Below are 13,022 nucleotides of genomic sequence, written 5' to 3' on the forward strand. Positions count from 1 at the left end.
CCGGCGGGTGACTGGTCAACATGATATGTAAGCTTTGGTGGAGCAGTATCACAACACCGACTTATAGGTCATACCAGCACCCCCCAACTCTTCGACCTTGCAGTCACGTTAGTGACCCTTGATGAGGTCATGGGATGTTGTTTGCAAAACGTTGAGAACATATTACTTTTTCCTGATCCGGTGCATCCATTCGCTCGCTTCGGGTCTGTTTGCTTGCTTCAGGATTTCCGCATGTGATCCTGAGATCTTATTGGTTTGGGCGCTGGATCAACTCCCGTCGACAGATCTTTTCAATTGACAAAGATAAAATTCTGACATGAGGGTGATCTTCAACAGGTATCAGGCATCCAATGGGCATTGTTTTTGTCGCTCTTCAAGGTGACGTATGGCAGGATGGTGGCTGCGAGTTGCAGAAAGCCCCCACTCAGGTCTAGCCAGGCTAAGCCTGTTTTAGACAAGCGCGACTTGGAATCCACTGAACCCTAATCGGGGGATCTCATAAGAGCTTATGCCATAGCAAGAAGAGTGGAAGATAAGCTTAATAGTTTAGAGTTTATTGCCCTTTTGCTTCTTTATCTACTTTCTTCTCGCTTGGACCTGGGATTGGAACAACGAGTCATACATGCTTGATGCCGGCCTCTATCACACGCTCACATGACAAGACAAAATTCAAAGGTAATATAGCGCGCGGTGTTTCGCTTAGTGAATGGTCTTCGACAGAAAAATGGTTCAACTGGAAAGGCGGATCCCAGAGGCTATTTGCGCTCTGGGGAAGTTGTTGGGGCCTACAGGATCTTGAACCTCGAACCCAGTTTTTGCCGTCTTAAGTATGTACAGTACATCCCGTCCCTTCTCGAAAGCATCGTCATTTCGGAACTCTTCTACTCCAAGAATTGAACCCATTTTTTTGAGGTGATATGAACGGCTGCAGTTTCAAGCCCCTTGATACTTCGCACTTTATATCCCAATAAGCAACCATGGACACCCCGTCCACTGGCTACGTCAACCGTTGGACTAGTAAATGCAGTCACCAAGGAGTATTTCCCTTGAGCAATCCTTGATGGTTTGATTATCTTTACCCTCGGCTTCATCACTTTTCGTCGCCGGTCAGGCCTGGGATAATCGTTTACTGCGGATGAAAGCCCGCTCCGAGCCACAGTGACTGTGCGCGGGCTAATACACATGATCAATATGATGCCCATCTCTCCACGATCACCGGTACACATGCATCCACATAGTCCACATATGTATTGGCCTGCATAACCAAACTCATGCACCACTGCGGTATGATTCGTGACACCGCAGGAAGATAATTCGCTATTCACTAGTTTCTCAGACCGGCTCTCGGTTCCCTTCCCGACCCGAAATGGGGGACACACCCCACACAGCACAGGCACGGAATACCAGGGAAGAACATTGTTTCGCGAGACGCGCGGACAGGAGTCTTGCTTTGCACCGGCGGGAATGGATGGAAATGTGTAATCGAGCTTCAAATCCTGAATTTGATAAATCAGGACAGCGCTTTCAAGACCCCTTCCGCATTGCGTACCCTATGCTGGGGTGTCAGGCTAACCCCATTAGTCTGCTTTATCAAGATATAGCAAGCAGTTTCTTATGTTGGGATAGTCTCATAGTGGGAGGCCAATGGGTACCGACCGCGATCACTTCTCGGTATAATGCGATAACCAAGCTAGCTACCAATTCTCGCTTCTGCGTAGCCGCGCCTCGATTCCAACCCAGAACTTCCTCCATTTATCATTTCTGACACGCGTATAGAGTATCCCGAATGAACTGGCGGTCCAACTGGAGATTTTCTAAAGGAGTGAGATCAATATAGGATAACCATAAATTCAGGGTCAAAAGTCTATTGCAAATGGCATATACTGTCAGCAAAGCGCGCATAACAAGCGCGCAAGATAGAAGACAGGATGTTTTTGATTCAGCAGGAATCTACGAGGCAGGACGAGAGAGGCCGTGTACAGTTACCTTCGGACAACAGTCGCACAGGTGATGCGAGCGAAACGGCGGTTCAGTTCTCTGAAGACAAAATTGCTTCGCAAGGTGAGCGCCACAGCCCGCCGGTCTCCTCGCCCTGGCCTCCACCGCGGTCGCGTGCCCGGTCGCCAATCCCGCAGCCAGCGAGACCGGCCTCCTCGTCGAATTAATTTGGAGATATACTAGTCGCTACAATGAATGTGAGGTAGAAGGTGCTGGATGTATGATTACGGGAGGCTAGCGGTGACTCTCTGATTTTTGGTACTTCATTTTATTGGAAGATCTGTATTGTATGGCTAATCATAGCGCCTTCGATCGGTAGCTCGTAGGTTGTGTCAATACAAACTGAAATAGTAGGAGTAGCATTGCTTCGAGTTTCTAGACGTCTGAGCGAAGCTTCAAGTTAGCCTGAATCCAGCAAACTGTCCATGGCAGGGAAACAGTGGCGTAAACCGGGAGGAGACAGGGGGTAAAGAGGCAAGAAGCTTACCTGACGGCAAGATGTTCTGGAGATCCTGCTTGTCAATATAGAGGCTGAGCATGTTGATGTCATCCTCATTGAGATCAGATTCTCCCTGCGGATTCCCCGCGAGAGCCAGCTTCTCGAGCCCACAGAAAGGCTGCCCGAACCAAAGCTCAGCGCCCTGTTCATCTGTCCATGGTAATAATCCACGCCAAGGCTGACTGTCCCTTTATGGATCGTATGGTACTGCCCGAAGCAGAAACCATTGCAGATCGCCTTCGGAATGTGCAGAACGTTGTCCAAGACTAGAGTGCGGGTTGGGGATCCTCTGGCCGGGCTGGCACGCACGCTGAGCTCCACCGTGCCGACTCCTGCGATGAACAGCGTTCCATTCGAAACCATGCGGTTCACCGGGCGGTACGACTTGAAGGAGGCGCGGTTCTTGGCGTAGTGGTTCGTGCCGGATACCACCATCCAGTCCCAGCAGCGACGGCGGGATGGGTTTTCTCCCATCGTGATTTTTCGGCAAGTGGAGGACTGAAGTTCTAGGTAAGTAAGTGGAACACACATCATGGATTAGATATGATCTTCCAGCTCTGCGGGACGTAGCATGGATCTCACCTGTTGATGTTGATTATTGGATGGAGTTGAGTGTTGTGGGGAAGGATCCGGGGGGGTAGTGACCGTACCTAAGGTGGTTGGTTACCACGGGAAGTGGGTGGAGTGAGCTTCCTTCTAGAACATCGGGAACCCGACCGGAGGCGGGGTACATGTACATACACCGTCATCCACAAGACGGCCCAACTATTTTTCCGTTCAGTGTACACGATTGGGTAGAAGGGTCGCTCTGGATTTATATCAATTTCAGGTTCTGTGTCGATGCTACCGGTCCGAGGTGCGGGTCTAGCCAGCACCCGCACCATAGCAAGTGTGTCCTGTCTTACGAGGTAGACTACGCCTTCTGTTCGCCTAGCAATGCGATGCAGGCTTTGGAACCGGGTCCTCTGGTTGTCTAAATAGTCTCATTGCTTTCCTCCGCGGACTGTGGCTTGTAGAGCTAGCGACTATCTTGACAGCCACAACCAGGCAAATCTTTAGCGTGCTCAAGGAGGGATTCCCCGTGCCGAATAGCCTTGTTCTTAAATTTAATATCCGATCTTGTTCCTCTTCTACCCCTTACGCCTAGATCATCAATTTCCAAAGCTAGTGAGATAAGACGCTATGCTGATTGTAAGGGCTGGTATACAGCTACCTCAACAGGGTGGTCCATATTCACTAACAGAGTGCGCGAGATGGAGGGCAAGAGCCCATTGCTGGCCTTGCTAGATTCACTCAATACGACCTATTCCCTTCCTGCAGTATAAAGGACCCTTCCTTAACCAGAATGCCCCTAGGTGAATTCATTACTAATGCAGTGCAGGTAGGTGAATTTACCGCCCAAAGTCATGATTTAGGACATTCCATCCATTGGCAGACCGAATGCTCAATCTCCAAACCTTTTATCCTGATCTTCTCCCCAAGACCTCCTTGTTCTTCTCTCGCCAGACTCCTATCTTCGAACATCCAATTCGACTTCTCTTCTACTTTTCAATATCTGCCGAGGCCAATGTTTCGAATTATTATTCAGGATCTCTTTGGGAGCCTGCTTGTTTTGTTTCCAAGTGTCATTTTGATTGGTATCAATCTGTGTATTCGTTCAACACTTTCCCCCTTGTCGGATTCTTTCAAGGCCCATTACAACTTTGTTATGGTCTTGCTTCTAGTACGTATTCTAGCCCTGCGTGCCTAGTGCCACAGCCGACCGTCGTTGTATACGAGGAACTACCAGACTCCGTCTCGAATACTCCCAAAATGAAGCACTTGCAAAAGCGACTCGCGTTACAACCTCCTGCATAAGCTGCAGCACGCGCGGGTCGGCCTTTGGGCCGTCATGAAACAACCTCTTCCTTCGTGGGCCAAAAAGGGCCCATCCTCTTCGCCCTACGGGGATGTGGGGATGTGTTTGTGTCTGTGTCGGTGTCGGTGTTTACTTTCATGTCTTGTTGTTTGTTCTTTTGTTGTCCTCGAATCGGTGCTACAGGCACCATAGTGTCGATTGATATGTGTTTTCCATCGCCCCACAAAGTCCAAAAGTATGTGCCGGCCTCCTGAGGCCTTGATATAGCCAGTCCGCTCACTAACCACCAGGAGGCATGTTGATAGCTCTGCTCAGATAGCCTCACATAGCTGAATTCATCACTTTTCCCTGTCTCCAATATTTACATTATCGGAAAGAGTCCTAGTCTTATGGTGAATACTTCAAAAGTAGTGAGAACGAACCACGCCTCATGGCCTCCCTAAATGCATTGTAATGTTCTTACTTCGGTTCAGTAGTTAGCAAGATGAATTCTACCAATCTCCCTTTACAGCTACATATCCCGCCCTCAGATGCCCAATCAAAGTCATGTCATCAATGTTCAATTCATTGATGTGTCACTAAACTCAAGCCGCCATCTCATCGCGCTTTTGCGTCGCCGCCCGGATGCACCCCAGAAAGTACTCCTTCTCGTCCCCAGTGACCTCGTACCCATCCCACCGCCGCGCCAACTCCACCATGTCCGCGTGCGTGCACGCCGCCTGGCCCCCCATGCTCGGGATCACCCCGCGCTCCAGCACCATGTACCGGGCCTCGTGGTCCCGCGCCTTGACGGCGAATTCGGCCCACACGAAATGCGCCCCGCCCGGCGCGCTGTTCACCACGAAGTACCCCTCGTGGTAGCCCTGCGTGTTCAGCCAGACCAGATCGTCGGACTGGTTGTACGCCAGGCACCAGTTCGACAGCGCGGGGCCGGCGGTCTCTCGGCCCGTGCGGTGCCATGAGGCTGCGGAGGGGGCGAAGGCGTTCCCTTTCGCCATTGGGGTTAGTTGGGATTGGGGAGTGGGGATTTCATGAAAGAGTATTGGAAAGGGGTGGTGGAGTTCGGGCTAGGGGGAGGGGGAGGGGGGGGGGCGTGACTTGCAGATGTAGTAGATGCCGGTGCCCAGCGGACCGAGGGCGACTTGGAGTTCCATCTTGTCGTTTTCATTGAGTTGCGTCATTTTCGATGGATTGTGTTTAGGATGAGAGGGGTGTATTTTTTGCAGGGGAGTAAGTGAGAGTAAGGTGAGGAACAGGTATCGATAACTTGGAATGGGATGGCTCGGAATGGATGCTTTGATGGAAAGGGAGTCTGCTGCAAGCGAGATAGCGGAGATGGGTGAGAGATATTTATCACTCCATCCTACCCCACTATGTTAGACTCCGGGGCATACGCAGAGTATGTATCTGCAGTGGATGAACGTCAGCGCTCTTGGCGAGGGCGAAGATCTGGTAAGGATGTGCGGGGAGCGGTTCGTGATCGGCGCCTGTGGTGTTGATCATGTTCAGCTCGTAGCAGCCGGGGCGGCTGGTACTCGCGAGTACCTGCCAATGGCGCGAACTCATACTCGTAGTTGACTGTTCGTGGGGAAGGAAGGTTGAACCAACAGCAAGCCTTGTCGTCATGAGTGGGGCCTTGGTTCCGCTTGGGACGACAGCTCTGTCCCGAGGAGATCTCTCCCATCCACAGAAACAACATGCATGTAGGTCTTTCCGACTGGCAGGTCAACAAATCGGCAGCTGCCAGCTGAGTTGCTAGCTGTGTGAGTGGCTGAGAGAGATGGCCCCGTTTGTTGAACTATACAAGCCCGCGGGCATGGTACTGTACTGCCGATCACACCCCACCCATGCAGTGACTTTTCCTGAGTACTCCGTAGTCTACGTCACTCTCAGCTCCCCACTCACCACTTGATCTCATGTCTTGTAGATCATGTTATTAGAACTGCCCTCCGTAGATCCAGTGTACACCTCAACGAGTCGTAGGATGAAGAAAGATATGAATACAAGAGCGTGGGGTATACGTGCAGTAACTTCGTTGGCTGTAACAGTTCTATGGCTTGCCCTTACTTCGGGGTTCGTTTTCTCGACGAGATACAAGTCAATGGATTGCGGCGACGGATTATGCAATATCTGGGTACCGGACTCAGCATGTTTGGGTTATTTCTTGAGAGCAATAAAGATTGCCGAACTATGCAGTTCGAATCCTGAAAATTTCATGGTGCACTTTTTCTGTTAGCCAGTTAGAGGCGTCCAGAGGAAACGGTTTGCTCGAGGGTTTTGGCCGATGCGTCCCGGCCATCTCCCCCAGGGCATTTGAGGAGACGTATACCACCGCTGCAGTGTTCCCAGTCAGAGACGGAACTGAATTACGGTAGGATTTTTCTTAGGAGAAGAGGTTCATCTTTGTTGGTTGCGGGGCGATTAGTTTAACTTTGATAGAAGACGGTCAAGGCCACTCAGAGAAGTTGCGCTTGTTGTCGTTGTTCTGGCTGTGGGGGGCTTGAAGCTGTCGGATAGATGGGTTCATGAAATCTGGCCAATAAGATCATCTCGTTTAGGGATATCTCCACTGCAGAAGAACATCGCTGTTTACGTACTGTTAGCTAGGTGGGTAACTCAACTCAGTGATCTTATTGGATTCAAGAGGATGGGATCGGCTGGGCCAAGCGAGATCTGCGGGTCCCTCTTTCGCTGAGCCGGGTCTGCCCAAGTGATCACCAGTGTCGAGGTTGCCAGCAATTGTGGGCATAGATTATCATCCATGATGGTTCTCAAGAGAGGCTAGAGGAGCAGCGCGCCACGCCTCTACTAGTTCCATGACATATAGCCTTTGTTCCAAAAGATGCCTTCGGTGGTATTCCCCGTACTATCCTGCATCGCTTTCTCCCATTCCTCCCTCCACACCCAACGGTTCTCACCGGTACAAATACCAGCCAGGATGACACTGCCTCTCCAGACCGAGATTTCACCATTCGCAGGCTCGACGAACCTGGTGTCTGCACGCGCTTCGAAGCTGAGCGACTGGGAGAATTCCTTCTTGATAGTGGCTAGACCCCGATACTCTTTCATGATATCGGGCTAGAGGTCAAGCGTGAGTGAGGTTGAACAGAAAGCATGTTGATTCATTGGAGGGGAGGGGGGCGTTGAAGTCAAGAGAAAAGGAGGGGGGGGTTGTAAGCAGAGGTATACATACCACGATCACATTGCCCAACAAGGTCTGCACAGTATCCCCTGGGAACGAGGGGCGGAAGATAGCCTGATTTCTAGCATCCGACAAATTGACTCTCTCAGTCGAACATGCCACGCACACCCCATCAACAACAGCAGTAACAAGGCCCGCAGGAGTCTCGGAGTTGACGACTGCCCCCGTCGTTCGACCCGCTGCGTACGCGAGCAATATCGCATCAGGCACCAATTCAAGCGCGGGGATGTTGAAATTCTGGAACATTATCTGCGCGATCTCAACCTGGCCCCGCGGGCTGGTCCCGGTCGCGATCGCAAGCAGGACGGGGTGGTCTTCCGGGGCGACCTGCAGCTTGGCATAGATGTGCTGGAAAACTGTAGCTATGCTCTCCAGCTCGATTCCGGGTTCTGAGAGTCTGGATGGTATGACATTTTTCTTAGCTGAGTTCTCGCTTCGCTTCTCGTTCAGTCGAAAGGAAACAGGAGGTAATCACAGCCCACAGTCGCTCCTCTCTGTGGATTGCGGGATAGTCCAATAGCACCCACGGTCGAGAGTCCACGCAAACTTACGGATCACGCAAGGGGCATCGTCGCTGGCAAATCCAGCCTTGATTTCATGTCGTCTGTGCATATTCCAATGAGCCTTCTTGATATTGTTTGCAAAACGACAATACATGAGGAGGAAGTAGCATACTGGATGTCGACGATGATCGGCTGAACATTATCTAAACCCCGAAACAGATCAGTAGGGGTTCTGATAGGAGGTTTGTATGGCGGGAAAGCATACAAGGGTCCATGGCTGCGAGTCCGAGTTCCGAAATACGGTACAAATAGTATAGAAAAAAGAGACACAGAAGATATCGAACAGAAACTGCGCGGAGAAGGTAGCGACTGGCCCTTATATGTGCCTGGCTGGGTGGGGCTGTTGGGATTGTCAGTAAATAATGTTCTGGTACTTTGGCGACTATGCACCCCCTGACCATTGATATCATTCCAGCTGGTGGTTTTGCTTTTTCAGCTGTTGTTGTGGCGGTTGATCGTCGCTCACTACGACCTGCTCCTGGTCTTTTCATTGGATACCAGAAATTAGAAGAATGAGTGCGGCTGAGAGGTTCGGGTCGGGTGCTGAGATTGGTGGGTCGTCTGCGGTTGGAGCGGATATCACTTGCGAGTATCGTAGTACGGAACAGTAAAAAACGGAAGCCCACTGCAGCCAGTTGGCAAATGTGGAAAAATGTGGATTGTTCTCTCTAACCCACCTTCTGAGTACAGTGCTCTCTCATGGAACCGAGGTGGTGTCTGTTTGCATTACAACCAACCTCCGGGCTCAGCCGGCTCGGCCGTACAGTACAGGTCTACTTCCCCCAGTCGATTTCATCCCATACAGATCATGGTGTCAGGACTGATCTCACTGCGACTCGAAAAATACCCAGGGAGAGCAATGTATGGTAGTGGTCACTTCATATGGCCACTATGCCCCAGATAGAACTCGTCTGATCTTATACTTTAGTGAAGCCAACCGCGGCATATTTTCTTGTAGTATAGCCACAGTCATTACATCTAGCAGGGGCTCTCAAGTAAATGGGGTCACCCTCAGCTGTATCAATCAAGGGCGGCGGGTACTTTGTTGCCTGGTCGAAAATAAGTCACGTTTCCGAGATAACAGTCTATACCTTGCATCTACTAGATATAGTTGCCAATGAAATTGGCCTATAAATTCAGTGCCTTCCCATGATATACAATGTTTCAACGCAATAACCAGCACTCTGGAATTTCTCTCCTTCCTTTTACCTGTTCCGTTAATCTTTCTGATATCTATTCTTTTCCTCTGACCAAAGTGAAGCAGCCATTGATCGATGAAGTCTTTTTTGATACAGTGGCACCATTTGCCTTGATACTAGACGTCAAGGTACATGATTTAGTGGAAGGTTTTGAGTGTAGGCACGCTCGTAGAGCTTGGCCCATGCATCCCGGCCATCTACCTCTGGGTATTTGAGTGAAGGTAGGCCACTGCTGCGATGTTTGCAGTTGCTCTTGGATCTGGACGGAAGTTCGTCTATCAACTGGCTCTGAAGTTGGAAGTGTCAAGTAAGAAACATCGATCATTGCAGTTCGGAGAAAAAGGATAGGGGGGGAAAAAAGAAGGGAAGACGGATGACAAGCTACCTAGCACTGTCGACTATATAGCCCCTTTCTGAAAAGATTAGAGATACAGCATTCATCCCATCCATGCGCATCTTTTCCTCAAAGTCCTCCTTCACCACCCAACAATTCTCACGGCTACAGATAGCCGCCATGAGGATCGCGCCTCGCCAGACGGAGATCTCGCCAATCTCAGGCTCAACAAACCGAACCTCCTCCACCGCGTCTCTACTCATCCCAGCAGTCATATCCTGCCTTAGACCAACTAACTCTTCCGGATACCTCATGTTTTCGGGCTAGAAAGTCAAGTTAGCGATGAGTGAGGTGGCCAGAAATCCATCTCGGTGAACATACCACAACGATATTGCCAAGCAAGGTACGTTTAACATCCAGCTCAAAAGCGCCATTGAGGAGCACATCATTCCTGGCCTTCGTCAGAAAGGACGGCACCGAACTCGACGATCCTGCGACCACGCCCTCAACCACGGCGACAAGGTAGGGTGACGAAGTCTCAAAGTTGACGACGGCGGCGGTCGTTCGATTCGCGGCCCGCGCGAGCAGTAACGCGTCCGGTACGAATTCCAGTGCAGGGATGTGGAAGCGCTGGAACATCATCTGCGCCAGGTCGGCTTGGGCGTGAAAGCTGGCTGTTGTGGGCGAGATCGCGAGCAGGATGGGGTGGTGCGCCGGTGCAACCTGCAGGGCTTCGTAGACGCGTTGGAGGATCGCGGCCAGGCCTTCCGGCCAGAGTTCGAAGATGGGGGGTCTGGAGTTGATTGGTGTTGTTTCAGTTGGAATCTTCGTCTTCCTTTCTAGGGGGGTAGCTCTTTGCCGATTCAGGCTGGGATAGGGGGTAGTTACAGTCCGCAGTCTTCGTTCACTATGTATTGAGGCTTGGGTTAGTGCCAATAGCATGGAAGATTAAGATTTCAAGGAAGGATACGTACGTATCACATGAGGAGCATCATCACTGGCAAATCCGGCGTAGGTTCTACGTCTTCTGTGTCCGAGTTAATATTATTTTCTCTATCAAGATTGCAGAACAGCGGTGATATGTAAGAGGGACGTAGCATACCCGACTTCAACAATGATGATTTGGCTGGGATTGTCTATCTCGCAGGTAAGCATCAGTCTAGTTTCTGACCCAATAGTAAAAGATCATACAGGAGGCCATGGTTGCAAGTTTGAAACCCACAGCACAAATATGGAAGGCGCAGAAGAATCGTTTAGTAGCTACAGTCAGAGCGGAGCAAGCGGCGAATGGCTGACCATTTGACTATATTGGGGTATGTTGGAGGTATGTTTGGATTGTCGGTGAAGAATATTTTGCTTTGTGGCGACTGTGCACTAGCTGACCAGCTATAGTATATTCGACGACCTGATGTTCTTCCTTTTCTTCCTGTACTGACGCCAGATCTGCGCTTGCCACGTGGGGTCTTGCCTGCTATTTATCCTCTAATTGGTCGTCCGGAGCCAGAAGGATAAGTGCGGCTGGGGACTTCAGCTCGGGCACTGAGATCGGTGGGTCGTCTGCGGCTGGAGCGGATATCACTTGCGTGGTGGATAAGGTCTTTCAGGTTTGACTCAAACATATCACCTGCAGGTTTCAGCGGACCGGCGGCCCCCACAGCTCACGGATATACATTTCCACTCTGAGGGAAAACACCGTCTGAAACAAGAGAGAGAAAAGGGATGTTTATCTAGATCAAGTAAGTGATCAACTGGATCTGATAGGCCTTCCCGAAAACAGAACTGAATACTTATTCAAGAATGAATTTAGCGTTGTGTCAAGACCAAAAAACGATTAACTAGCCCCGCAGAATGACGGAAGATGTGTCTATTCCAATGTCTGTTCTATGAATCTTCGCGATGATCGGGAAAACAGGCAGATGCCGTGGCGACTTCAGAACGGATGATCTAAGTTAAGATACACCCGAGAGTTCGGTATACATTCGGATTCGATCGCAGAACGAAAAAGAATATGATTTCTAGTAGCTGCATGGCTCCACGGATTTCATCGAGAGCACTACTCAAAGCAAAAACATACAACAGAAGGGATTCGCTGGTGGTCACCCACCCAACTACTAACCTCCCGGCGTGTGGCTTAAGTACGGCTGAGCGGACGGGAAGCCCTGTTTTCCACACCCTGTGGTCGTATGTGCTGACTTGGAGAATTCAACTGTATATGATTCGTAGAGAATAAACCTGCAACAATTATTAAGTGAGAAGCCGCAGCGAAGAGCACGTATAATGCGGTAGGTCAGATAAGCATCAATCCAGGACCGGACTGCGGTTTCGGGGTGCATTGGCCGCGGAGGAGAAGGCTAGGATGGTTCATCTGGAACTTATACTAGCTTCTTGCTTATTAGAATCAAAGTATCATGATCGCGAACCGTCCGAGTTCGATCCCCCTGACCGCGAAGTCAATCTCTTTGTTTCCGAGTCTACCGCATACCGTCGACTAGAATCCCAGGGCTTGTGCAAGAAGGGCATGATCCTAAATTTTTACAGAATAATTTAAACTATCCATCCAGCTGCTTGGCCAGATCTTTACATATTTTTTATAAAGACTGCCGCCCAACACCATCCTTCCCGAACCTGCAGCCAATAGACCCGTCCAACTTCTTAGAACAACACCTGGGTAAACTCCGCGCGATTCTCGACAATGCTCACTGGGCCAAAGTTCTCCATCATAATTCAAAGCCCCGCAACATAAGTTTCTTTAGGGGACTGCAAAAAGGTACTCTGGATAGCCTTTAACTCGGCCCAAGTATTTCCAGAGTATAATCCTTCCCTCCTACAAGAAAAGAGGGTCACAGACGAGGTTGAACTGGTGGACTATTTTATTAATGCCTTAGTAGGTTCCAGCGTTCTAGCTCCAACTTTGGCCGACTGTCCAGCAGGCTCGGGACTTTGAAGAAGGCAGGCTGAATTGTACAATCTTATATTATTACAACTGGTTCCAGTAGGCAAACAAAAACAGTATGACTGGATTAGAGTACTTTGTACGCAATTTTAGAACTTGTTGCGTGGAATATCCTTAATGTATACTCGGAGTAGTTTTAAGTCGTTGCTTCTGAGACTTTGTTGGTATTCTTGTATCTTTTTTCCCTAGGGCGGGAATTTATGCTCAGGCGCGATGCTTTACGACAAGGAGCTAGCTCTGTTTCGGGACAATAGTCTCGAGGCAGTGTCTCTTCTTCTCATGAGGGGGTGACCTCGAGGGATCTGCTTGCAGTTTTACTGACTGACTTTGAGGTATCTTCCATCTTCCGGGTAGTTGTGGCATCCAACTCCAGGCTGAGCACTGGAACATACTTGATACCCCAGTGATCGTCATCG

The 13,022-nt window shown here is 50.1% G+C and overlaps 5 protein-coding genes across 5 annotated transcripts, besides 1 other annotated feature; 1 reads left to right on the forward strand and 4 right to left on the reverse strand.

Annotated features, from left to right (window-relative positions):
• Positions 1–1,755: 1,755 nt before the first annotated feature.
• BO86DRAFT_407521 (uncharacterized protein) lies at positions 1,756–3,001 on the reverse strand (the record flags this gene model as incomplete). The annotated part of the gene is made up of 3 exons (XM_025674274.1): positions 2,681–3,001; positions 2,486–2,615; positions 1,756–1,814 (listed from the first exon to the last, which is right to left on the reverse strand). Exons 1-3 carry the CDS (start codon positions 2,969–2,971, stop codon positions 1,756–1,758), a joined length of 480 nt encoding a protein of 159 aa, XP_025531034.1. The 5' UTR covers positions 2,972–3,001.
• A 1,938-nt stretch (positions 3,002–4,939) lies between these two features.
• BO86DRAFT_396765 (uncharacterized protein) lies at positions 4,940–5,921 on the reverse strand (the record flags this gene model as incomplete). Its single annotated transcript, XM_025673427.1, has 2 exons — positions 4,940–5,343; positions 5,750–5,921. 2 exons carry the CDS (start codon positions 5,919–5,921, stop codon positions 4,940–4,942), a joined length of 576 nt encoding a protein of 191 aa, XP_025531035.1.
• Positions 5,922–7,626: 1,705 nt separating this feature from the next.
• On the reverse strand, positions 7,627–7,902 carry BO86DRAFT_280039 (actin-like protein; the record flags this gene model as incomplete). The annotated part of the gene is made up of 1 exon (XM_025667324.1): positions 7,627–7,902. A coding segment is annotated over one exon (276 nt), but the record flags the coding sequence as incomplete, so codon positions are not given.
• Positions 7,903–9,700: 1,798 nt separating this feature from the next.
• Positions 9,701–10,854, reverse strand: BO86DRAFT_396767 (uncharacterized protein; the record flags this gene model as incomplete). The annotated part of the gene is made up of 6 exons (XM_025673428.1): positions 9,701–9,976; positions 10,035–10,446; positions 10,542–10,560; positions 10,628–10,680; positions 10,756–10,789; positions 10,845–10,854. 6 exons carry the CDS (start codon positions 10,852–10,854, stop codon positions 9,701–9,703), a joined length of 804 nt encoding a protein of 267 aa, XP_025531037.1.
• Positions 10,855–11,597: 743 nt separating this feature from the next.
• Positions 11,598–11,828: a sequence feature (Protein overlapping with rRNA (BO86DRAFT_305825, RAH85144.1) was converted to a misc_feature.).
• A 181-nt stretch (positions 11,829–12,009) lies between these two features.
• BO86DRAFT_416569 (uncharacterized protein) lies at positions 12,010–12,649 on the forward strand (the record flags this gene model as incomplete). The annotated part of the gene is made up of 4 exons (XM_025674978.1): positions 12,010–12,136; positions 12,250–12,396; positions 12,434–12,537; positions 12,584–12,649. 4 exons carry the CDS (start codon positions 12,010–12,012, stop codon positions 12,647–12,649), a joined length of 444 nt encoding a protein of 147 aa, XP_025531039.1.
• Positions 12,650–13,022: the final 373 nt, after the last annotated feature.

This window comes from Aspergillus japonicus (assembly GCF_003184785.1).
Source record: "Aspergillus japonicus CBS 114.51 unplaced genomic scaffold BO86scaffold_7, whole genome shotgun sequence".
NCBI lineage: Eukaryota > Fungi > Ascomycota > Eurotiomycetes > Eurotiales > Aspergillaceae > Aspergillus > Aspergillus japonicus.